Raw genomic sequence first — 25,730 nt, 5'->3', positions numbered from 1 at the left:
AATAAGCTGTTGTTGCAGCATGAAAGTCAATCTGTATTTAGTCAGAGCTCTGGTTTATCATTTAAAAAAACAAACATTCAACTTCCAGCCCTGCTGGACACTGCCCCAGCACCAAGTGTTGGTTTCCTGGCTGCTAACAAACATCGGCAAGCTGCAGAAAAAGCAGCACAGGGACTGCTGAAGCTCCCAGGGTTTGCTCCTCTGGGTCCATGCCTTGTAGTAAAGCCTGAAAGTGCTGCTTTCACCTGCCCAAAGGGAGAGAGGGAGGAAGGCTTTGGAAGGGACTCAGGCGCGTGAAAGTCCACCTGATTACTCACACACAAGATGCGTTAGGAAAGGTTCTAGCACATTTATTTAATGACCAAAATGATTTGCAACCAGATGACTTCATAGTCCCTTCTGACCTTACAAATCTCTGTATAAACAAGGGTTTATTCTCCCACACTCTGGGGAATGAATCCAGCTGGACAGGAGGGACTTAGAAGAACAGAACCTCCGGCAATGTAAATAGCATTCTGTGGGCTTATACCAACCGATGACTTTGTCTAGATGTAATTCACATACTTGCAAACAGAGAAAGAGATGTTCCACTAATCTGCGTACATTCTCCAGCCCCAGCTTAGACTATCTCAGAGCTTGCTGATGTCCTTTTTCCTTAGGGCTATTTCATCCTATATCAGCAAAGTTACAAATTGAAGCCACTCATGCACAAGAGGATAATGCTACCAACAGAGTCCTGTCCTGAACAGGAGAAGACTTACAAGTGAGCAACACTGGTTTTAATATGCACATGCCGAGATCCATAAATAATTGGTGACAGCTGTGGGTGGACAGTTGTACTATTAGCTTTTCCTACAGAGATTTGCAATAAATATTTAAGCATGGGCTCAGGCCACAGTGTTTGGAGCCAGATCTAGATCATGTTCCACATTCACTAAGTTCAGATTCCAGACTGAACACACCCTGCTCCAGGATTCAAACCTAAAACCTGCCTTCAAAGCTTTTGATTTCAACCACTGCATGTTGAGGGGCTTCACCCATGACATGCGGCTCACAACCTAAGCTTTCCCAAGCCTTAGGGATGCATCCACTGCTTTGGTTTGGCTCATCAGATATAAAGCAGCTCAGATGAACACCAGATCCAAAGTTCACCAAGTTTCAGGGAAGTCTAAACCAGTTCTCTGTCACTTAGGACAACCTTCAGCAGGAACTGCACTTACCCCTGGCATGTATTCAACAAATATAGAGAGTTTCTTCTCCTCAGGATCCCGCAAGCACCCATAGTACTGCACTATCCTGTCATGGCGGAGAGTCTTCAACAGCTGAATCTCACATTCTAAGGCATTAACTTCCTGCAACAAAACAGACATGCTTCATGGTGAAAGGGAATGGTTACTTTGGGAATATCATCCAAATACTGCTTAGTGCTGAGCACTCTGTTCATAACACCTGTGAAGCTGCCCACAAGGACATCAGCCACGTAAGGCTCAAATGAGAAGCACTGCACTAAGGAAAAGGTAAGGAAAAAAGACAGGATATACAAGGGCTTGGATTTGATATAGTTTTACTTATTATTACTTGTGCTCAAGGAGTTTTTCTGGAAAGGTGTGAATGCAGATACTAGCAAAGCCAATACAGTACCCACACAGAGAAGGTGGTGAAGGAAGCAAGGCAGCCAAAACTGAGGAAAGAGCAGACAAACCTATAAGAGATGATACCTGAGACAGAGCAGGAGAAACCTGGTGAAAGAAACTAGGATGTAAAGAGGTCACCAGGGCATGCTGACTGGTGCCACAAACCACTGTTGTTAAAACAACTCAAAAAGTAACTCTGGAGAGGGCAAACACCACACACTGTCTCCACACACTGCCTTCCATCAGGAACATGGACCCCCCTTTGACATTTCTTCCTTCAGCCTCCAGCTCACCATTCCCCAACATGCTGCAGAACACAGTCCTGCCCTTGTACTCACTTTACTTGTCTCTTGACTGTCAGGGTCAAAAGGCACCTGCTTCACTGACAGCTCCCGGCCAGTGTCAGCATCATAACAGAGATAAACTTCCCCAAAAGCCCCTCTTCCAAGCAGCTTCCCCAGCCTCCAGTTCACAGGTGCCTGCAGGGCTACATGAGAGATGAGAGAAGAGCACATAAGGGAGACTTCATCATCAGGGTCCATCTGGACCTATACAGAGCAGATCAGACTTGCAATGAGGCAGCAAGCCCCTTCTCTCCCAGGGACACCATGACAAACCAGTTTTAACTGCATTAGTGCTACTGGTGTGTGTGAGGGGGATGTCTCCTAGTCTGCATTAGTGTAAAGCAGGAACAAGTCCCAGAAAAGTCACATTTCTTTCAGTCCTTCCTTCAAAAACTGCTGACATGGCCAATGTTGGACTTTCTGTCCTCTGCTATTGGAACAGTTAGCAGGATACAGCACGGATGAGCAGCAACACAGGCAGGGACCAGTAAAGAGTTTCATCTCACTGGTCATTCCTAGGTTATCCACCACTGAACATGTCCAGAATGCACCAATTCCTATAGCATGGGCAGCCTTGCAATTTCAGAGCAGCCTGACACATGACCTTTGGGTGCTGGGGTGACAGTAACGTAAGTCAAGGAATGGAGCCTCTGGGACGTGAGAGCAAATGCATCCAAGTCTCCTGGAAGTTTCTGCTGCATGAGCACACTGACAGTCCAACACACAAGCAATTTTCTGCAACTCAGCAAGTGATGAACACCAGCTGACCCCACACATGCTCTCAGCACAAGGCCAAGTTGAGATACAGTGTACTGTATTAAACCTTTCTCATTGAGACACAAGCTAGCACACTGTGCCTTTTACTGGGAGTGGAATCAGAGTGCGTTCACATGTGATTAGCTCAGCTGATGCCCAGTAACTCAGCAGGTGACACTAACTTGATTTTGTATGAGACTCATGTGTACTGAGACACCCATAGCTTTGATTCACTTACAGTTCCTAGCTTTTGTAGGGGAGGTGCTGAAGACTTGCAGACCTTTTTCACAATTGCTCCTCCATTTGGGCCTGTACTCATCGTACTGCAAGGTGCTGAGCTTGCTGTCCCCATTAAAGCTCTTGGTTCGGCTAGAAGGGACAAGCTGAAACAGGTTCTCCTGTGGGAAGTAACTCCTGGGAAAAGTCCTCCGGCCTGTAGGAGGAAAGGGGGAGAGTTATGGTGAGAATGCACATACCAGTTTGGGTTTACCTATCACCACCTTCTCACATCACTGTCCAGATCCAGTGATGCACCTCTTCAAATTAAACAAAACAAGGTTGATGAAACTGAAGCAAAGCCCTGTGAACATTTTAAATTTGATTTAAGAGTTGTTAACAGCAGGCATTACATCTAATGCAGATGTTTCCAGAGGGGTTTGCAACTGTTTAATTACATTAGGGGGTTTTGTTGGTTGTTAATCACAATTCAACTCTGAACAGGCAGGGATTTACACTGCAAATTATCCCTGCTGTCCCCTAAGTCCACAATAGAAATGATCACACAAGAGTGCCAGATCTCATGATAACTGCTTTCACAAAGGTGGTGTCAGTGAGAGATGGAGTTCATTCTGGAAGGCTCAATATGCTGTCTGAATGTCTTCAGGTTGGGTTTTGTTTGGTTTTTTTTAAAGGGAATTTGATTCTTACTCATTTTTGCCTCCCACCACTTTCAGTCTCACACAGTGAATGAAGGAGCAGCAAGGTGATGGCGTGGTTCCCAAAGCTCAGAGTTCACCAGCTTAAAACAGAGATGTGAACAGATATTGCTACCCTGAAATTGCTAAGGGATTTCCTGCAGCTCTGTGAGAAAACTGCAGTAAAGCTCACAAGCCAGCATCCTCAAAAGCCAGCAATTCAGGGGAACAGAAAGGTTGATATTGCCAGGGATGAGAAATGCCAATCACCTATGTGGCTAAGGAGGAGCTGAACAATGACACTTATACATGCTTTTGATGCTCAGCACTTCCCAAGAGCAGACCCACAAGGTCACACAGAAGATGCTCTGCAGAACACACAAGCGAGTCCCAAATTACTTGGTGGCTCTCCTTCTATTAGAAACAGCTCCTTCCCAAGTCTCTCCAGTCCTAGGTATTGTCACAAGCATCGAGATGCTGGACTGAGCACCTCCCTCCCCAGCCCTACATCATTGTCTTACCATCACTGTAGTCCTTGCGACTTTGGGAGAGGTGGTATTGCCTCGGGAAGGTCCCACCTTTCCCAAACCTCTCGCAGAACGGGATATCAAAATCTGACAAGAGGGAAGAAGACACATTTCTGAGTTCAGGTCAGAATCAAATGGCCAGAGCATTTCTTACGGGAAGGTAAGAATGAGGTGACAAGCCGTTTATTCACATGACCACACATTCCCCAAGGCTCCCTCTGAAATCTGTTCACAATCACACACCCCTTAGTGGAAAATAAGGGTTAGACACAGTGGTCTTGGTCCCCCTACGGCAAAAAGGTTTAACTGCTCACTTTCTGGACCCTGGCCCACACTGTTCAAATACAAGGCAGTGAATTAACATAGACCAAGCCTGGTTTACAAGACATCTTTGCACATGGAAAATGCAGAAATTAGTGTGGAGACAGAACTGCCAGGCAGAGTCATGTCCAGATGCATTTACTCCAAAACCTTTGCTTTGGTATCAGCTTCTTCCAGGGAAATGCAAAAATACAGCACTTGGCTAATGCTGAATAATCTCTGCCCTCTTTCTTCTCAGATGCAGCTCCTGACCTCTGAAAGCCAGAGACCAATTTATACCTCCTGAGCTTCAAACCTTTACACTTACTTTGCTTAAATGCTAAAAAGACAGAAGTGATTAAAGACCATCAGAGTTTATATTAGACACGAGATTACAAGAGACATGGATGGACATGCAAGATAATGACATTTTTTGAACCAAAAAAAAACCAGCACGGGAAGCCATTGCTGGTAGCACTGAATAACTTGAGTTTAAAATATCTGCCATTTCTCCCCCGTCTTTCACCTGCTGTTTTTCCTCCATCCAACTCTAATGACACAGTCTGTTCTGATTGTTTGTTTGTCTTAGCCTGGGGCCAGCAGCCACTCCTTGGAGACTGCTCCTGGCCTCTGCTGCACTTCAATGTGATTTCCCCATTACAGCAGCGCTCAACAAGAGCGCATAACGGCTGAAATATGGTCAGCAAGAAAAGCAACAAGGACAGGGCAAGAGGTTCTGCGCGAGCCATGTGTGAGCAACAACAGAGTGGTGTCTCAAAGCAAAATGCCTCCTCTGTCACTGGGGATGTATTAAAACCTAGAGCATCGTGGACTAACAGCAGCTTCATCTCTACAGTTCAATCTAGAAATCCCGCCTCAGGCCAAGAATGAGTTATCATGCCACAGGCTGACTGCCATTTTCTCATTTTTAATAGTGAAAGTCATTACAATATTACAGAGTTTCCATGATTTAACCAGCTGGATGTTTATAAGTGATTAAGCAGTAACCTTGCAACTTACCAATACACTTTTCTCTAACAGCATTTGCATGATTACAATTATTAATGCAAGTGGAAAAAGTATAACTCCCTAGAGAGCTTGGGACTCAGGTTTTGCTATGTAGGAAGTCAGGACCCTGCAAATGTAACTCATGTGTACTAATAACAGAGACAAAAGGTGATCCCACAAGGCTGTTTCCAGCTGTCAGCACCTCGCAGCTGTTTCCAAACACAAGAGCAAGGCCCCCTCAGCAACAATTCCAACACAAAACTCATCTCTGATATTTCAGCTTGCTTGCATCTGTTTACCTCAGGGCCCTTGCTAACCTGTTTGCACTGTTACTGCTGGAAACCAATTCCTGAACCGGACTCAAAGGTTCTTCAGTGCTACCACTACCACTGCTGCACAGCTGAGAAGGGTTAAGGGTTAACGAGGGTTAAAGAGGAACCCTGCCTGTGTTTGATGCTCTGAGTCTTTTGATTTTAGAGGACATTCATGTTTGATCATTGCAGAGGTCATTTTTGATATGTAACCTAAGCTACGGAGCTATTTTGCTTGATTGTTTTTAATTACTTTTCATGCCATCTCTTTAATGACCTTTATCCAGGCTCTTTTCTACTTTTTATACTTTCAGCTTTTTTATACTTTTAAGCAAATACAAGCCTCCAAGAGTGCTTACCCATGCAATCAAGACTGTCTTTGGGATGGGTCTTCCTTCCAGAAACAGGGGTTTGGGCGAAAGGAGGGCTGCAAAGGGATGAAAACAAAAAGGATACACTTAGTTATATCAGAAAGGCTGCTTTTTATATCAGAAAGGCGCTTTATTATATCAGAAGAATGAATTAGGAAGTGGTTACACACATAAAGGACAGGCTATACCACAAGATGGACTGATCAGCCCAGTCTACCCAACAGAACTCTCATCCTCAAGCTGCGCAAGAATGAAGACTCTTTTTTTCTGGATCACAGCTTGTTCCTGTGGCAAACAAAAGGGATGCTGAAAAAAACAGTCACCAGGCTGAAATGAAGCAGCCAAAAACTGTAACACCTATGCATAAGATGGCACAGAAGGAAGGCTGCAGATTTCTCTTCCCTCAACATCAAGTATTCAATTGTACAACTCTGCTTTCTTTGAACATTGCTTAGTTGCTTTAGATGCACACACTGGAGTCCTTCAATCACCCATAATTTACACAGGTCTCCCCTTCTCTGCAACATCAGCCCCCACCTTCCTCATGCAGAAGGGTCCATACCACCACTGGGCACGCTTTCAGGAAGGAGAGTGCAGGATTGGTGCTTTGACACTCAAGGTCTTTAAACTACATTAAGAGGATGCCAAAGCACTGCAAGGATCTCAGCAATTCTGATTTCACCCCAGCCTCTCCAAGGAACAACAGGGTAATCTGGGTAGGCTGCTTTTCCACTACCTCTTTTAATAAAATGGGCATAGCAGCACAAATCTGCTTTGTAAAGTGCTCTGACATGTACTCATGTAAAAGCTGATCACGGCAGGCTTGCTGTGGAAAAGAGGAATTTGTCATGTTATTTATTAGCACCAGACAGGTCACCATGCCCGGTGACTAACTCTGCTCTCTTGACAAGGCTAATGCCATCTCAAGCAATTGGCTGCAAAGGCTCAGTTATATCTGTGCAGGAATAGTCATACTTACTCCTCTTTCTGCCTTTGAATGATATAGCCCTCCTTGTGCATTTTCCAACTCCTACACCCTATGACTGAACACAGTTTCCTGCTTATTTATAAGTGAAATCAAGCCATACTACCCTCCTGAAAACACCTAACACACTGCTCTCACTTTACAATAAAGTGTTACAATCAGGCCGAGCTCTGTTGTTCTTCCTAGTAAAGTCTGTGTAAAAGCAAAGCTGGGGCTTAGAAGCTGGGACCACAAGGAGTCCAGCTTCGATACAGCTGTAACAATGAGCAAATACTTCACAGGAAGACACAAAAAGGAAATGGACCTTGATGCTGAGACAGATCCAAAACACTCAGACCTGCAAACTCAAAGCAGTCTTCAGAATCAAATCAATGCAATGCAGACCTGCTGGAACACAGCCTTGATGCTGCATAGCAAAAGCAAAGGGGGGGAGGGAGAAATCTTTGATGCAGATGGAAAAACAAAAAAAAAATTATATTACTTCCCAAAAGGACACTGTGTCTTATACACAGCCTATCATGCACAGCAGCAACCATACAGTTGCTGTGCACGTGTGAGCTCGGACCAACCAGCCTCACCAACTATTGAACTGCAGCCTGTGCTAGTACAACATGTCCTAGTTGCTTCCTGCTAAGAAGCTAAACTTAGTTGTTGCTGGTCTGGTGTCCTCAGCACCTTGACTGACACGTCTGTGGCTGCTGGCAGTGCACAGGGCCTGCCGAACTTACAATTGGTCAATGGAGAAGAGACAGCATGCCCAGGGAGGAGGAGGCATGGAGAGGCTAATACATGGAGTATTGACCTGGTGACTGCAGAAAGACAGAAGGGTAGGAAAGGGATCTGACTGAAGCAGAAAACCTGGGCACACAAATCCAGGCTGTCCACAGATCCCCAGCTACTTTGTCCAGCTACCACAATTCAAATCACACCATCACAGAAATGTCCATGCTGGGACCTGGTTTTCAGCATTCAAGATAGCTTTGTTTTGCTCAAGTGCATCCTCATCCCAAGAATAACCTCAGGGGATGCCACTGACCCTGCTCCACTCCTGCTGTAACACAGAGGCTGCATTTAAGCTTGTGAACATGACGACATGCAGGACTCACCTGTCCACAGACCTGTCCAGCGATTGGCAGCTCCCAGACAGTGAATCATCGGGGCTGATGAAAGCTTCAAGCATCTAATAGTGAAAGAAAATGGGAAACAATAAAGCCATGCACTGTAGCTCTTCAAATTCCAGTACTAGCAGACCTCTGCAAGGTCAACAAGCTCCAGTGAAGCTGGCTGATTTACATCAGCTGATACCAACCCCAGCAGAGATGAGATTCAATGTAACAAAAGTTTTCTTCCCAGGGAAAATCTATTTACGATGCCCTCTCTGGATTATTGTTCCTTACAACTGCTTTTTGCTAGTAGGGAAACTGAGGCAAAGATAATTAACACCCTGATGAACAATGCATGCTGAGAAGTGAATGAGATACAAAGTGGTCCAAGTATTTGTGGTAAAAATAGTAATATATATATGTCAGGACACAAATGATGTGCCCAAGGCCAAACAGACATTGGGCACCATAGCTAGGATCGCTGCCCTGGAACACAAAACCAGACTTCCTCCCTGGTGATAAGCAAAGCATCATCAGGGCTTTTGACTGGAGGAACTGACTTGGCTCTCACTAGCTCAGTGAGTCAAAAGCCGCATTTGTGTTGCTTCCTGGATGAGACATTGTACTAGACGGGGTTATTTATAGCTGGTTAGTAACAATAGAGGTTTTGTATCGAGTGGTAAACGTAGGGGCTATGTGCACTTCCACGCACAGCAGAGCTTGCTCAGGCCCATGCTGTGCCACAGTCTGTACAGTGCTTCCTCCTGGCTGCAGATCCACAGCAAACGCTCACTAACCCTTACTTCACAGCCAACCCTAAGCCCAGCTCGCTCCAGGGGAAGCTGAGCAACGAGGGTTAAACACCACGTGGAGTCACCCTTCGCTGGCTCCTGGACCTGCATCACTCCTCCTTCTCTTTGTACAGCAACAGCCTCCCTTTCCATGTGCTGTTCCTGTGTTAGACCTCCTCAACGGGTTGCCATAACAGCTCGCATTGTTGTGGCAGGCCAGTTCCAACTGGAAAGTGTGATTTTTGCCCCATTTTCCAGTTTTTACCCCAAAACCTCACCCTTCAAAATGCACTAGCCAGAGAGGAACAAAATCTCTGCAAGAGCCCAGTCTCCACCTCTGCCAGCCATGCCAGATCTCTCCTAGCAGTTAAAATAATGCTGAAGCACTCATTTCTCAAAAGCATAAAATTGGGAATCCAGGCAGTCTCCACACTCAGACTCTGTTCATGTGCCAAGCTGGTCTCAAGGCAAGGACCGCAGTTACATCACAGGCTTGCACAGGGGCATCCCCCAAAAGGCAGCAAGCACCAGCTTGTAAGTGGTTTTCTTATAAGGCACATCTGGAAGCTGCAGCACAAGAGCTGCTCTGAGAGCAGAGCCCATACGGGGAAAAGCATGGCTGCTCAATGAGAAGAAGAAATCTCCCCCAAAAGAATCCCCAAATCCCCTTCTCCCTGAATTTAATTCAGCAAAGAAGGGCAGCAGGCCACCCACAGCGTGATGCTAGAGAAAGGCAAGGAGAGTACCTGGGAGCCTTCACCAGGTACAGGCTGAGAGCTCAGCTAGTGCTAACAAGGCTGCATTAATAGCCAGTGGAGCTGCACTGATTTACTCCCCAGGGGGTTCATGGGGACTCTCCCTCTGCACGCACATGCAGTTTGTCTTAATCCTACCAAACATGTTTGGAAGGCATGCGAAAACAATAGAAAGCCAACTTCTGGCTGCAAGAAGCACAAGATACATCTGCACTCTGATGCTGCCAAGACTTCACCGGAGTGACTTATTTTATTAATGGCTGTATAATAAACTATTGAAAACACAACTTTGCCATGGAAACACTAGCACAGCCTGCACACAAAAGCAGAGCTAGTGGGTGCTATTTGAGTGTAGGGAATGCATTTCTCCCAAGGAAAAATCCTTGGAGGCTGTCCACAGCAGCCTGCTGAAGTGAGCTTAGTGCCTTCCAGATGTCCCTTCGTGTGCCTCCATGTCCCTCCTGCAAATTGTGGATCCTGGTCCTGCCTTTCCAAGAGCTTTGCATGAATGAATTGTGTGTGCAGCCAGCCTAGCTGACTTCACAGGACCTATACTAAGCTCTTCAGACCTATACCTTGAGCAGAGAGATGCAAATTGAGAGGGAGGTGCAAGCTCTTCTCCCTCTGGTCCATCAACACTGCATTTTCCTCCATCATGGGTACCAAATCGACTGAAGGAAGAGGTACTGCTCATCACTGTGCTGGAGAACTAGTTGTTGTTTTATTACTGAGGAATTAGAATATACAAACTCCTTATTAGGAGAGAGTTAAAAAAACATGTATGAGGGAGGGACAGAAACAAAACCACAGCGGCTGTAGGCAGAGCCAAGACTGTAACTGGAGCTCAGGCAGAAACAGCACACAGGGAAGCAACAAGATCTGCTCACATCCCCCGGCTGTTGCAATCACAGGCAATCCATTGCTTGGCACACTCCTTTGCAGTCCCTGTAATCCAGGAAAGCTGTGGCCACAAGGACCTGGCAGCTGCTGTGCACGTATGTCTCACATCTATGCTCCTCCAGAGCTACCTGAAGTGCCTGAGCACGTTACCATGACCACTGCAGCTGGCTTTTAGGGTTCCTGGAAATTGGGCCTGCTGTTTATTGAGCATATCAAGCCTGAGGGCACCCATTCCTGGAAAAAGCTGTCCTGAGTCCCACAGACTGGGTCTTTAATGATGGGAATGGCATTCACAGTGCAGCCTCCCTTGTGTCTGCTGCTGTCCTGGTTTAACCCACACCCCCCAGCTTCACTTACATTCTGATCCATGGTCTCAGGGATGAACTCGCCCTCACTGTTGATGCTGGTGTAGGATCCCTGGCGAGCAATCTGCTGCTGCTCTTCAGGAACGCTCCCTGGGGGCGGAGAGCTCCGGCCAGTGTGCAGAGAGCCTAGGAAACAGGAAAGGCAGGGGTCAAGGGGAGGACTTGCCACATCCAAGTCCCTCCAGAGACCCTGTTCCAGTGATCACAGACCTCCTGGAGATGCTGCTGGGTTTGAATTTGTGTCAAAGGGAACAGAGAAGCTAGAAGCACAATACTGTTTATGTACACCTACAAAGCTTTTGCAACAAGGATAGTCTGTTACTGTGGGGCCGCACAATATCTAGCAAACTTGGCCTTCAATGTGCCCTGGATTCTAAGAGCTCTGCACTGTACCCCAGTGCTCTATCAATGTTAGAAAGAAAAGGACTCCAGAGTTCTGTTTTGCTACAATAACAATATAAAAGCAGAACACAAACTCCAAACTGACCTCTCCTCTTTGACCTCCAGGTACTTCCTTCCCCCGATTCACATCACTGCCTTCTTGTTCAGCAATCTGGGAAACAGCTTGGGTGAACTTAGTGCAACATCACTCAAACACTTCTTATATGGAAAACGATTTGTACTTAATCACCCTTCTTCTTATTCCCTCAAATCCTTCCTAACTGATTCCTTGTGCCTATTCAGGCTTTAGGAAGTGTTGCCCTCACACAGGCTTGGCTCCACTTGTCTCTGCAGTCCCTCCCCTCCATCCCTGGGCTGCCATCGCTTCATGGCAAATTGCTGATGGAGGTCTGTGCTCATCTGTGCTGGAACTTTAACCGGTCAGCATTGAGCAATGTGAGCCTTCACACAACACAACAACTTGTTTTTAAGCAGACTTCTGAAGAGCACGCATCCTTGAAGAGTTAGAAAGCACATGGAGATGGGTTTCTTTACACTTTGATTCTATTTTTATGGCACTCTTGCCAGTTCTTGGGTTCATTACTACTATTTGGTAGCAACATGCCCAGGCTAAGCACAATATTGCAAGAGAAAGGTACCAGGAAGGGGCCTATTCTATCGTGAAAATCAACGCTGATCAATCAACACAGTGCTTCTGCCTTTTCTGCTGCTATTCTACATCACAGTTACTGTGCCAGATCAATCTCTGGTATAAGTCCATCAGCGGGATCAACACTAGAAATCCAAGTTCCCACCTTGCACTTAAGCTGATACCCTCAGAAGATTCTAATGTGAAGAGTGCCATACCAGCATTAAAGATCACTAAATCAGGTTTGCTGGATTTATATACCAAATACATTGATATCTCTGTCCCACAGTATGCCTTCCTCCAGACTCCGTGCTCATATTGTAAAAATAAAAGTCATATGGCACTGAGTTACTTTTTTTCTTCTTCCTATTTTCTCCTTCACAGATTTCCTGCAGGATAAGAACACAGCGAAAAACGTCCAACTGAAGTAATGCCAAGATCAAGGGGAGAGAATCTCTCGAGTGCTGTGGAACTCATAATGAACTGGCTTTCCACCAGCCCTGAAAACAAAACCAGTTGGGAAGTACGGCATCCTCTCTTTGAAGATAAATAAACAAACCTTTAACCATTTAACAGTTTGGGCACCCTGGATGTACCACTGTGTTATTATCCCCTCATTTGCTTAGCAGATGTCAATCCAGAATGCAGTTTAATGGCATTTGGGTGGCTTTTGCTCCAAAAAGCTGCTAGAGGATTTGGTGTGGTAAAACTGCTGTATCTTAGCCCTATTGAGTATTTCTGTTACTGCTAGGATGAGGTGTTGGTCTGCTCAGCACTGCTGAGGTCTCTCACTGCAACAACCTGCCCATTGCCCAGGAAGGCTTTGACTCAGATTTTACAAAGGGCTGTACATGCCCTGTTTGATTTTGAACCCAGGGAGTTAAATGCGCTTTATCGCAAGTGTGGAGACTTTGCATGATCTCACAGTAAGCCTTTGCCTGTAACAACTACTCCCAGCCATTAGGTCAGTTGTGTTTGACCTTCCAGAGTCACATTTCCTGCCAAAAACTGTAAAAGGGGATAAGACACTAGCCATTTCCCAGCAGGCAAGGAAATTAAGCAAAATGCTTCAGCTTTTGCATGCTTGAAAACTGCTGGGTTGAACCAGAACCCTTTCAGCCAGACTGTTTGGGCAGAAGAGCTGCTCCAAGTAATTTATGTAGCTCAGACCTCCAGGACAACTGGTTGCTGCTGCTTCACACCCAATTATGTCCATCTGCCCTAGAGGAACACAGGGAGGCAGTGGGAGCAGAGCCCCGGAGGCCAACATTGATTCCTTTCTTCGGCCCTACCATGTTAACAAAATCTCAGGCAATCTCAGTGCTGCTGGTGGGGGGGAATGGAAAATAGGGGTCAGGGAGAGACAGCAACTGTGGTACTCAATGAGAGGCTTAATGCATAGTGAGGGCAAAACAAGGCATATTGGATATATTAGATAATGCTGCTTTACCCACCCAGAAGCAGAGGAAAAAACTGACATACAAGCCCAGATGTGCCTGTTTGGCACATCATGGATGTTCTTCACACTTGGCCTGATACTCAAGAAACAGCAGCAGCATCAAGCAGAGAGAGGAGAACCCTAAAGGACTGTCCTCCTGGGGTTTACAGGATTACATGTCAGCTCCAGTCCCCAGACCCAGTGCAGATAGGGCAGACTGTGAGGGACTTCTTTAGAAGCCAAATGCTGGCTGTATCTAAGGTCCTCTCCAACCCTAAACATTCTATGACTCTGATCTCAGTAGGTCTGTTGAGAATTTCTGAACTCAGAGAACTCTGCAGATTGGCACCAGTTGAGCATCTGACCTGGGTTACCCTTTGGAGCAAGGTGCTTTGTGAAAGGATTCCTGCTCCATGTTACAGGCAGTAACATAAAGCCATATATTTGAGACTAGAGCACAGCATGTCCTGAGCAGGGTGAACCAGGCCAGCACGGAGACTTACAGTCACTGCTGGCATGTACTGGGGTCTTTCATGTTCTCTTCTGTTATTTTTATTTAAGAAGTGTCTTTCATGCAGTATGTGCAAGTTTGTGGTGCTGCATGTACAGCCAGCTCCCCTGTGCCAGGCTTGGCTTCCCTCCATCTCCATGTTGCCTCACTTCACCCCTTCCCTGCCCTTGCAGGTCCTCCTCTAAACTTCATCACTGATTGACATCAAGTAGGGCTCCTGGTGGAGAGGAGAAGTCCCTTAAAAACCAGTGCTGGGAAGAGTTTACTGGCAGCTGCCTATGCTCACAGCTGCAGCCACAGAGAGCCCAGCCCCAGGATGACGTCGCCAGAGCCAAGCAAGGGACATCAAATCAAGATGTGCTGTTCCTCTGAGCCCTGGCAGAAACACAGGGCTCAGGATGCAACAGCACACAAAGAGGAGATAAACCTGCAGGAGACTTCTCACTCTGTGACTGTCGAGGGGAGGTGTGAGCACATGGTCCAAATCTCCATCCTCTCCACACTGATCCTCTGAGGATGGAGTCCTGCATCTTGACTTAAGGCAAACTTTAGGGTGTCCTAATAAGCAGGACAGGGACCATTTTCCAGCCCTAAAGCAGCTGGCATGATGCACACAGCCAAATTCTCCTCAAGACAGAGGGGGTACCATCCATCTCAACTCCTGCAACAGGTCCCTAGCCCATGCTACCCAAGTCTGTACCTGGGTACTTATAGGATGGCAGTCATGGTATGGGTTGTTCAGGGAATATGCTAATGGTTAAGCAACTTCATCAATAGCCAGTCAGTTCTTCTGTCCTGGCCTTGTGAATTTAACAGCACAGATATGTCCAGGCCTTTGTTTCTCAGAGTTATCTGGCCAGCAAAGTCTTTGTACTATCTCTCTGCAGAGATCATTTTAAGTTTTAAGCACACTTTAAGTTTTAAGCACACTTAAAACCTCTCAGTGTGCTATAGCGGGGGTTAGATGCTGCTGCACAAGTGTCCAGGCACCCATGAAAACCTGGGCACCATCACTGCACTAGCAATTCTCTGAGGTGAAAGTCCTGCTGCTCCCATGGCTGGTCCATATTTAACAGCCCAGACCCAGCCAGCATGAACTCTGGTCTGGAGGGGACTAGCAGGCACATGATGCCACAGCTCAGCAGCCTGGTCTGCCACCATGAACAAAATAAATCAAAAATAATTTTAGAAGAAAGCTTTTGGCAAACGTTTCCACTGAAATGGTGATTCAGGAATGGGGCTCTCAAGTCATTTGTGGGTAATGCTCTGAAATATGTATGTCCTCAAAGTAAACAAAAACAACCCTCAGTTACCTGAAAATCCAGAACCCAATACATTTTGGCCGAAGTATCCTGGCACTCAGCTGAATGTTTGTAGATGCTGGTCGCTAAGAGATTGGAACATTTTCTGCCCAGCCCCTCCCCCCCCCCTAAAAAAAAAAAGGGGGGGGGGATTTCAGCTTTAGAAGAAGAAAGAAAGAAAAGAAAGAAAAGAAAGAAAAGAAAAGAAAGGAAAGAAAGGAAAGAAAGGAAAGAAAGGAAAGAAAGGAAAGAAAGGAAAGAAAGGAAAGAAAGGAAAGAAAGGAAAGGAAAGGAAAGGAAAGGAAAGGAAAGGAAAGGAAAGGAAAGGAAAGGAAAGGAAAGGAAAGGAAAGGAAAGGAAAGGAGAGAAGAGAAGAGAAGAGAAGAGAAGAGAAGAGAAGAGAAGAGAAGAGAAGAGAAGAGAAGAGAAGAGAAGAGAAGAAAAGAAAAGAAAAGAAAAGGAAAGAAAGAAAGAAAAAAAAGAAGAAGAAATGAAAATATTGACTTTGCACAAGGTTTTTCAGGGACATGAAGTCAAGACGCTTTCTGTCCAGAAGCAAAAATAGCCAAATCTTCCTCAGAACATCTGTCCCCCCTTTTCCAATGTACTTGTGCCAACAACATGCACTTTCATTATTTTTTGCTGCTGCTTACATGGCAAAGTCAGCAGAAAAACATAAGACATCTCAGAAACACTGAGAACATGACCCTGAACCACCTCTTCTTATAAAGCCACTTTCAATCTCCCTTTAAATGTGGTTTCAAGAGAAAAGCTGAACTGAGTTAAGATCCTCTCTTGATAGCAAATACTTTGATGACAGGAGAAGCAAACACTGAAAAACCGTGCAGCTGGAAGTGAATAATAGTTTCTCTTACAGAAATCCCAGGCTGCCTTTTGACTATCCACCAGGTTCAGTGAAATCCCTGGTTCAGGGAACCGCAACACAGGATCATCTCTATCCATCTGTTGCCTGATGTTTTATGCTCCATTTGAAACACTGTTCTCACTTTCAGCTTGCTGGACTTTCTGCCCAGCTGTTAGATTACCCAGTTCTGGCTCAGGAGGTCAGAATAAATTAATCTCCTGGCTTGCAAAAACCTCGTAAGCAGACCTGCAGTAGCTCCATACAGACCCAGATAACTCCAGAAAGACCTGGTGTGCTGTTACCATGCAGAGGGTTTGTTGCAACCCCTTTTCAAACAAAGACCAAGACTGTCTGCTCGGAAATAAACCCAGAGAGATGACTGTAGCATGAGCTGGTTACCTTTGCTACCTAACAGCATCAAGGACACTGGTTTTGATGCATTAGCAATCAGCATGCAGACCCTCCTGAATATCCCAGTGTTAACACTCTGCATCCTACATCTGGTACTGCCCGGTCCTCCTCATTCATTACCTAGATTTAAAAGAGCATGTTACACCCATTCCTCCACTCTGCTATTCAGGCATTCCCTCAAAATCCATCTGTACCTCAGGCTCTCACCCTTGCAGAGCTGACATCGCTTCCTTTGTCTGCCTTATCTACAGGATGCTCTTCAAGGCAGTGACATCTCACAGTCAGTAGTGAGGACCCGGTCAGGGGCTCTCTTGCTATTACAGCAGCTCCAAAACAGAAAAGGCCAAAGCATGGCATAGAAGTTGGTGTGAAATCTAACTTTGCAAGAACTAGTCTTCTAGCTAGCACAGTTACATATGGAATCAATTCTGCCCATCACGCTCAGTTCACACATAAGTGACAATTCCCGATGCCACAGCTCTTTGCTGGTTTACATTAACAGCTTAACAAGTGCCAAAAAGAAAGAAAGCAGCAGAGATGTTTCACTCAAGCACAATTTCTGCTGAGGCTCTGTGTCTTACTATGTATTTGTGCATGCATTTCATTCAGGGTAATCTAGTGACTCTGCCAGACCCTGGGCAAACTCTCAAGAGCAGTGTGAGCTAAAAAAAAGCCACAGTAGAAAAAGACAAGCCTAGTACATTGAAACATGAGGCCCAAAGAGAGCTCTTGTACATGTACCACCCACCCTTGGCTTCAGTAAGAGTTGGGCATGGCTGCACAAGGGGCTATGCTGGACCTACCCTAGAAGAACATTTCCTATATATCATCTGAGACACAGCAAACCACAGGATACGCGAGAGAAAAAAGGCAAATCCTTGGAGAAAAATGTACTTTTGTTGTACAGAGAAGAGTTTGGAAGTGTTTACTGCCACATAAATACAGAGAATGTTTGAATGATTAAATACATCTTTATGCATATTTGCATAAGAAGGTCCCGCTTTATTCAAGGGCTCCGATGTGGTCATTTCTACAGCTGTCAAATCATTGCATGAAAATAGTAGGGACCTATAGAAATTACCCTGCAACCAGCACCCACAGACATGTCAGAAAACAGTCACTGTATAACAAAATCGTTATCCTGACTACAGGTTGTAAAATGAATAAATTATAGGGTTATTATACCAATTTTGCACAAGGCACCCTGCTCTCTGCAAAATTCTACAAGGTTCTTCACACAAAAAGGTTCTAACAGACAGCTTATCAAGAGTACTTGTCATTTCAAAAAGCTCAGAGCATTTTAGAAAGCAAGAAAAGCATAAACTCAAACACAGAAAACCAACAAAAGACCACACGATGCTACAAATAAACTCCAGTCCCTCCAGGGCTGCAAAAAGAGACAAGGCACTTGCCAGCCTGGCTTTGGAGACTGCAGGTACCTACTCCCAGCACTTCTGAATGAAAGGGATGCTCCCCTTCATCTGAAACCACTGCAAAACACTGCACACATCCATTCTTCTGAGAAACCAGAAAAGCAGCTACCACAGACAAGCAAGAACAGACTGATGGCATGAAGACACATATCTGTGAAGCTTCTTATGTGGTGAAGCTGATCCCAGCTCAGGAGCAAAGAAGCCCAAGTGCATTCAACTATATTATCCTGCTAACTGGGAAAGGAGGAGAGAACAACAGCAGGTAGTTAAAGGAGTATGTCAAGGCCTCAAAAAGGTCTTGGCTTTCTGTAGATCCTCACTCTTCACTTTGATAAAGTTCAGTAGCACTGAATTCACTGGAGATTTTTATCACTGCATTTCCCCCATCAAATTACACCTCAGATCCCCTCTTCTTCTTAGCTTTCATGCCCAACATGACTCTGCTCAGTACAACCTCATCTGACCTGTGTAGCTTGCAGAGTCTCTTCCTCAGGCTGAGGATAAGCCTGAGGATGGGAGACAACAGGGTAGCCATCCAGACTGCAGCAGGTACAGCGTTGTGACAGAAAAGAGAAAGGAGATGGTGGCCAGCTTGTAATAACACAAAACACCCCACAGAACATTGCAATTTGCTGACCTGTTGAATACTTCCGCGTTCTCTCAGAGTCTTTGTACAGGGATCCCATGATATCACCCATGGATCTGGAGATCCTCATTTCATGCTGTTTGCTGTTGTTCGGCTGGAGGAGCTGGTAATCAGACAAAGGGAATGATTAGACTTGGCCAGAGCACTTGTGGACACACCATGACCATGTTAGCCACGAACTATTAAAAACAAAACCAAAACCCAATGAAACCAACCAAACAAAAAGACACGCAAGTAATCTAGAGTGCCCCCAAAAGTCATTCACAAACAATTCAAATCTGTTACTGAAATACTCTAATTAAGCTCCAGTTGGTAATGGTAAATAGAGATAGCTGACAAAAGACTGCTCCTACACTGCATTATTTCCAGATAGGTGAAAAGACTGATCCCTGGCCTGAACCCAGATTTGCAATCCCCAAATCAGAGCCTCTCCTCCATGCTCCCTATGTCTTCAAAACGAGTGGAGAAGTTCCAGGAGCTGTGAGCAGCAGCAGCAGCATGGGGACAAGCACTATGAATTTCATGACTCTCAGCCTCTCCGGTACTTCTAGGAAATATAAAGAAAAAAACCCAGAGTTGCAACATCTGCAAATCCCTTGCTTTATAGCCTGTGCTTCGGGCAGCACGACACATGCTTTGGCAAGACATTCTGTGCAGGCGAGGTCAAGTTAACAGGCTTAACTGCAAAACCACTGAGCTCACACAAAACAAATAAATAAATATGGGGGGGGGGAAAAAACGGACAGTCCTGCAGGAGACTGAAGGATTCTCCAGTTTGCTCTTCCTGGCCTTCAGTACTGCAGCATGACATGGAGGGAACAGTCCCCATGCTGCCAGAAAGCATGGCAAGGGCAAGGGCACCACCCTGTATATGAAGGAGAGGCTACAAGGGAATGATGACAGCAAACCTAGGCATAAAACACAAGGGGTTCTCTTGGGGTTTAACCTTGCCTGAGGATCTGTACAGTTTTAACCCTTCACAGGATGCAGGAGGAGCTAGGGCGAGCTGCGCTCAGGCTCCGGACTGCCACCACATGAGGATTTCTGAGCAGCTGAGCCAGAGCAGGGCTGACCCCTCTCATGACCAGCTTGCCCTTTGCTCTCCACCATCAGGATACTCGTTTCCACTCCCCAACACAATAACAAGGCATCTCACTCCGGATACAAAAGAGCAGAGAAGGTGAAGAGCTCACATTCGCTTTCTTTGGAGCGCTTACAAGGATCCTCAGGCTCTTCAGGGAAGGGCTCAGCTCCAACTGTTCCATCGCTTTGTCCAAATCTTCCTGGGATTTCAGCGGGATCAGGAGCTGGAAGGAATTGAGCAAACACCAGAGCATGGTAGTGTCACACTTCTGGGTAAACAGAGGAAGCCAGATCCTTGCAGTGAGCAGTTTGGGAATCAGGGGACAAGGGAGGAACCCAAGGAGGTGGACAGAAAACAGATGCCTTATGCCCTCCAGCTTGCTGAGCTCTAGTATTTTCTTCCAAGTTCTCATCTACCACAGACCAGATGCAAAAAATCACAGCAAAAAACATCTGCAAGGAGAGAGCTTAAAGGTCACATCACCAATTCAGCTAGTGGGAAGAGGAGAGGGCTGAGATGAAACCTTAGGCTTGTTGCCTGCTATTCTGGGGCTGTTATGATCTTGGAGTTTTCAGGCAAGACCTGTTGCTGCCCAGCCCCAAAACAGCCCCACACATTCTTTCTGGGTTTCTTCCTGGGAAGATGGCCATAGAATAGTGCTTCAAGAAAGCAGTGAGCTGCATCCAGGGATTTACTCTGGTAGATCCTCAGTGGCCTTCCCTACAGCTGTTCCTGTGCACTAACAGTCTCCCTAGTGTCTGAGCATCACGTGAAATCAGGGAACATATCACAAGTAGGTCTCTTCCCTTTAATGTGGAGGGTGTGCATTGCTCTCCCCCCAAGAACCACTTCAACTTCCAGCAAGACAAATTCAGCTTCTGCTCTTTACAAGGTAAACAGAACAGAGAACTACACAGTGCCGTGCCTATCAGGCAGCTAAAGGTCCTGATACGTTCCTGCTAAGTGGCAGACTATTGCTCTCGTGTCTCCAAAGGGAATCTGACCCTCCTGACATTGCTGTGTGGTGTACCACGTCCTGCAGACAGCCTGCAAAGTTTCCAATGCCCAACATAGCTGCACTTCAGAGGGGTTCTGCGGCCTTCGGCTGCCCTGAGCTAAGATTAATCACACAACATTTTGCCCCTCTTTCAGCGGCATTCTGCCTAATCTCATAAAAACCAGGCCTCAGCCTCTGTAGGTTGCCTCGGGCACTGGCACTGAATCCAGCCAACAACATATGTTATACTTATGCCTGTGCCAAAGTACACTGCAGTTCCACCTACCAAAGGGAACGAGCAGTCACAACCCCCAGTAGGCTCTTGCTGGTCTTACTGGAAGCCACAGATCCCAGAACTGAAAGGCAGGCTCAGGCCTCCAGGTGATGAGGGTTCATGCCACCAGTGACAGCAAGCGCACCTCAGATCAACCACCACAGAATAAGACACTCAAAAGCCGCCTGTGTCTACCTTTTTGATCCCAGGGTGTTGCCAAGGGTTTGGCTGTTGGCCTGCAGGCAAATACACTCAGACTGTGTGCACTGAGGCTAGGAGGTCAAGGATGACCAGGTCAAAGGAAAACTGTGGGCCCTGGCCAACAGAGATGAGGTTTCACCTCAGGAAACTGCTACCGTCACCTCCTGTACTGCTACCATCCTCCACCCAAGGATCACAGCCTGAGCCCATCAACCTCCATCTTAGATGCGCACAAGGCTGTTATTTTTACAATGTGAGCACCTCAAGGTTTGGATTGAGTTCTCTTCTCCTGTGTAATAGGAAGGTTATCTTTCATACCCATTTTGCAGACAGGGAACTGAGCCATATGCAGGCCACCTATTTTATATGATAAACATTAGGATTAACATTGTCATAGAACCATGTAATCATTTAGGTTGTGAAAGACCTTAAAAATCGACGAGTCCAACAATAAACCTAACAATGTCAAGCATACCACTAAACCAAGTCCTTAAGTTCCACTTATCTACACACCTTTTAAATACTTCCAGGGATGGTGACTCAACTCTTTCTCTGGTCAGCCTGTTCCTGTGATTGACAACCCTTTCAGTGAAGAAGTTTTTCCTAATGTCCAATCTAAACCTCCCCTGGCACAACTTGAGTCCATTTCCTCTCATCCTATCACTTGTTACTTGGGAGAAGAGGCTGACCTCACCTCACTACAACCTCCTTTCAGGTAGTCATAGACAGAATGATAAAGTCTTCCCTGAGCCTCCTTTTCTCCAGATTAAACAACCCCAGTTCCCTCAGCCGTTCTTCGTAAGACTTGTGCTCCAGACCCTTTTACCAGCTTCATTACTCTTCTCTGGACCCACTCCAGCACCTAAATGTCTTTCTGGTAGTGCGGGGCCCAAAATGTCCCAAGAAAACCAAGCTCCTGTAGCTGTGGATAGCAGGTACTCCTCAGCTTATACCTACCATAGGCACCCAGCTTCAAGATACTAAAAGCCAGGTCTGCAATGGGGCACTGCAATAGCTAAGTTTAACACAACCAGCTATTCTGTAGACTATACAGTCCCAAATCAGATACCCAGGACCCCCATAGCTTGACATGGGAGAGTTCTGATATCCAGAAATGGGATGAGCAGGTGAAAAAATGCAGCTGTTAAGTGTAATTGCTGGAAGCAATACTAATTGCTAAGACAAGGCCAGTTCTCAAAAGATATTTAAGCAACGAACTCCAGTTTGAGCTAGGAGTGCTCTTCTGGTGTAAAGTACGCAAATGTGGTTAAGTTTCTGCTTAACCAGAGCAAAGCATTTAGCACATTCACCCAGGAAGAGAGATAATGTGGCTGTGAACCTGTTGTCTGAAAACTGGTTATTTCATGTAGGAAAAAGATTCCAAGAGAAACTCTTGAGAACACTGGGATTTCCTACAGGCTTGTAGGGACTTTGGTTCTCAACCAAACTGGCTGGGGAGAAGTTCAGGAAGATGTTCTTTAGACCCCAAACAAGGGACCTAACCACCTGGACGGTTTACAGAAAACACCAGCACCAGTCTTGTTTGGGCTGGGCCTCACAAGCAAGGCTGGAAGCAGATTCCCAGTCTGGGACAAGGCTTGGACATGAATGAAAGTACTCACCAAGTAGAGGTCCATGGAGTAAATGGTTAAACCATGGTTCATGGTTAAGCTTTGAGATCTGAATGAATAACCCATGTTCACAGCTGATATAAGACAAAGATGGTATTGAACATGTCTTCCAAGTGCTTTGCAGCTGTTCTCAGTCTGCTGCCTTAAGCAGTACAGATAAAGAGATTCTCCTGATGCACTGCTTACCCCTCTTGAAGTTCACAAGGGCTCCACAGGTGCACCAAGCAGGCAAGCCTTCTCTCCTGCACTCACCCAAACAGAAATGAGACGGTGGAATGCTGCTCCCCCTCATTTCACCACTAAGCAGAATTTGACTCTGCACTGTAAGTGCAGTCCCATTGCTCACCCATCCCTTTACTGAGCTCCTCACAAGTGTTCAGAGCAATTCCTCCGCTGCTGCTCTGAACAGAATGTTCTACAGGTCACTCCATCTCACTCCAATATCACAACATTAATGCATTTGCATGCCTGCTTCAGAGAAGCCAAAAACATCAGGCAGAAATTGCCCTCCTGTAAAAGGGACTGGAGCCAGTATTTAGCTTGGCTTTACCTATTACCCACATCTGGCAAATAGATTTTGCTCCATTTGGCTTCCAGACTGTGGCGTATGTGGAATCAGAAACACATATCTACTAGGCATGAAACTAAATATAGATTCATGCAGAACCATGTCTGTAATTGCCAGGGTGCGTTTCCATTAACTGGGTTTATTCTGTCTGCAGAGTGAGCAGCCGTGATGAACAGCAAAGTTCACCTACACAAAAGTTTCACTAAATAAAGCTTATTAGATTTTCTTCTTCCTTTTAAACAGTATGTTTAAATGTTCCTTAATGTTTTAGTATGGCACTTTGCAGTCAATCCACTACAGTCTAAGAAAGTGAGTGCATAGGGTGAGTTTTCACCAATTACAACAGTATTACCAGACCTCACTCTAAGACACTGCAAAAAGCTGAAGAATAGTAGGAAACAGGGTTGGGGAAAAATCTGAGAGGTCAATTAGTTCATCTTCCTGCCCAACGCAGAACCAACTGGCACCAACAATTCTCGACAAATGCTTGTTAAATATGCTTTTATCTCCTCCCCCCCATAATGGAGCTTCAACTACTTCCCCAGGCTTTAACTCTCCTTAACCTTCCATCATCCAAAATTATGCTGATGGACCACCTGAAGGAGACAAGGAAGGGGAAGTCAGAAGGGAACTGGTGGCATACTGAGGCCCAGTGTTATGCCCAAAGTCACATCACAAGTTGGTCATGGAGATGGGACAAATGACAAGGTAACAGTCACACCTGAAGCAGCTGTTTAGCAATGCATACAGATCAAATTCAGTTCGAAAGACTGGCTTCTGACTGCCTAACAAACACCACACCATGCTGTCTATGGCCAGGCCAGATTTTGCTGTCCTGCTCATTGGAAAGATGAGCCCAGCCTGGTACTGACATGCAGACATGCCCCATGCGGTACATCCCCGGCCAGGCCCCACTCTTATCTCTACCAGCCCAAGCCCGCTGATTCCATGGTCCCACCAGGATGTGATTCATGCATGCCCCTGCTCCACCCAGCTGGCATGCTCATCTCACTAATCTTGGCTTCACAACTCCTGCTTCACTGGGACAGGGACTGACTTTTAGTGAGCTTTTGTAGGGGCCCTGTTGACCTCAATGTATTTTTGGTCTACAAGGTGCTACTGCAAGAAAAACATTTGATGGCAGTAGAGCATTACCGCACAGTTCCCTTTGAGCATGAAGAGAGAGTGAAACATTTACTTGTAATGAGTCTGTGGTCAGGCTACCTCTGAGACTTGCAGTCATGAGACTCAAAAATCTGCCCCAGAAGACACTAGGAGCCAAATGCCAAGGTGTCACCATGTGGCCATGCAGGCTATCTCCCCAAAGGTCACTTTTGTCTGTTCGTCATGTTTCCACAGCAACAACCCTGAATTGCTACTGCTCAGACCCCTTCCCAAAGGTGTGGGTTCTCACAGAGGGAATTTTTATGCAGAGAAAACAAAAACTCAGAAAGTCATTCTTCAACCCTAAGAAGTTAGGAGTACCCAAAGGGCTAATCATGTTCCTGCTGTGCACGTGCCCAGGAAGACAGCCTCTAACATGCAATAAAATGCATTATTTAAGCTTTATTTAAGCTTCTGTTTGCTGTGGTTGGAAAAAATTCCTCTTGCTGTGGAAAGAAACCTGGAATGAAATGAGTCATTCCTGGAGAATTCAATGGCAGGCTTTTCCCTGGAGGGCTTACAGAGAATGCCCAAGATTAGAAACCTGGCTACATTCAAAGCCAAAACCCAGCGGACACTTTGGTATCATGAGGTACCTATTATAGAAGAATAACAACTTTTTTTGTGGATCAAATCTCTATTGAAACAGAAGGGAGAAAACTAAAAAAAAGAGAGAGGGAAAGTTCTCTTTGCAACCCATTCATTCTTTAATAAAAGGCTGTTAGTAGTAATATGCAACTAACAGTCGAACAAGAAAGCTGTCAGCACAGATCCAAAAGAATTTGTGTTTAAAAGCCCACCTGTTTGTCATCTGGCTCACTCTCCTCCTTCCCAAAGCCAAACCCACCTTGAGAGTTCAGTGACCCCGGATGCCTGCCCAGCTTATGGCAAGATGCCTCACAAGAAAACACTAAGGACACCAAAACAGATGCCAAGGATTGCCCCCTTCTAGGTAAAGGCCCTCATCAGTACCTTCACTTCAGATACAGTGCTGGACTCAAAGACAAAGCTAGAAAAATACAGTGGCCATTCTAAAGAAGGATGGAGAAGAAAGGTCTTCAAGCCTTAAAATGCAAAGACCACAGATGAAGGGTTTCTTGGCTGCCTGTATA

The 25,730-nt window shown here is 45.8% G+C and overlaps 1 protein-coding gene across 1 annotated transcript in view; it reads right to left on the bottom strand.

Annotated features, from left to right (window-relative positions):
• Positions 1-25,730, bottom strand: part of LOC308216932 (mitogen-activated protein kinase kinase kinase 3-like) — a gene marked incomplete at its 5' end in the record, with an annotated part of 78,374 nt that overhangs the window by 3,611 nt on the left and 49,033 nt on the right. The window contains 9 exons of the mRNA XM_080609634.1: positions 1,221-1,352; positions 1,973-2,121; positions 2,973-3,167; positions 4,170-4,262; positions 6,154-6,221; positions 8,257-8,330; positions 11,057-11,190; positions 18,691-18,802; positions 19,893-20,006. Of these exons, the coding sequence (XP_080465760.1) occupies positions 1,221-1,352; positions 1,973-2,121; positions 2,973-3,167; positions 4,170-4,262; positions 6,154-6,221; positions 8,257-8,330; positions 11,057-11,190; positions 18,691-18,802; positions 19,893-20,006 (1,071 nt within the window). The remainder of the gene's footprint in view (positions 1-1,220; positions 1,353-1,972; positions 2,122-2,972; positions 3,168-4,169; positions 4,263-6,153; positions 6,222-8,256; positions 8,331-11,056; positions 11,191-18,690; positions 18,803-19,892; positions 20,007-25,730) is intronic.

Source organism: Psittacula echo, assembly GCF_963264785.1.
Source record: "Psittacula echo genome assembly, chromosome: 2".
NCBI classification, from domain to species: domain Eukaryota; kingdom Metazoa; phylum Chordata; class Aves; order Psittaciformes; family Psittacidae; genus Psittacula; species Psittacula echo.
This window is presented reverse-complemented; position numbering and strand designations above follow the sequence as displayed.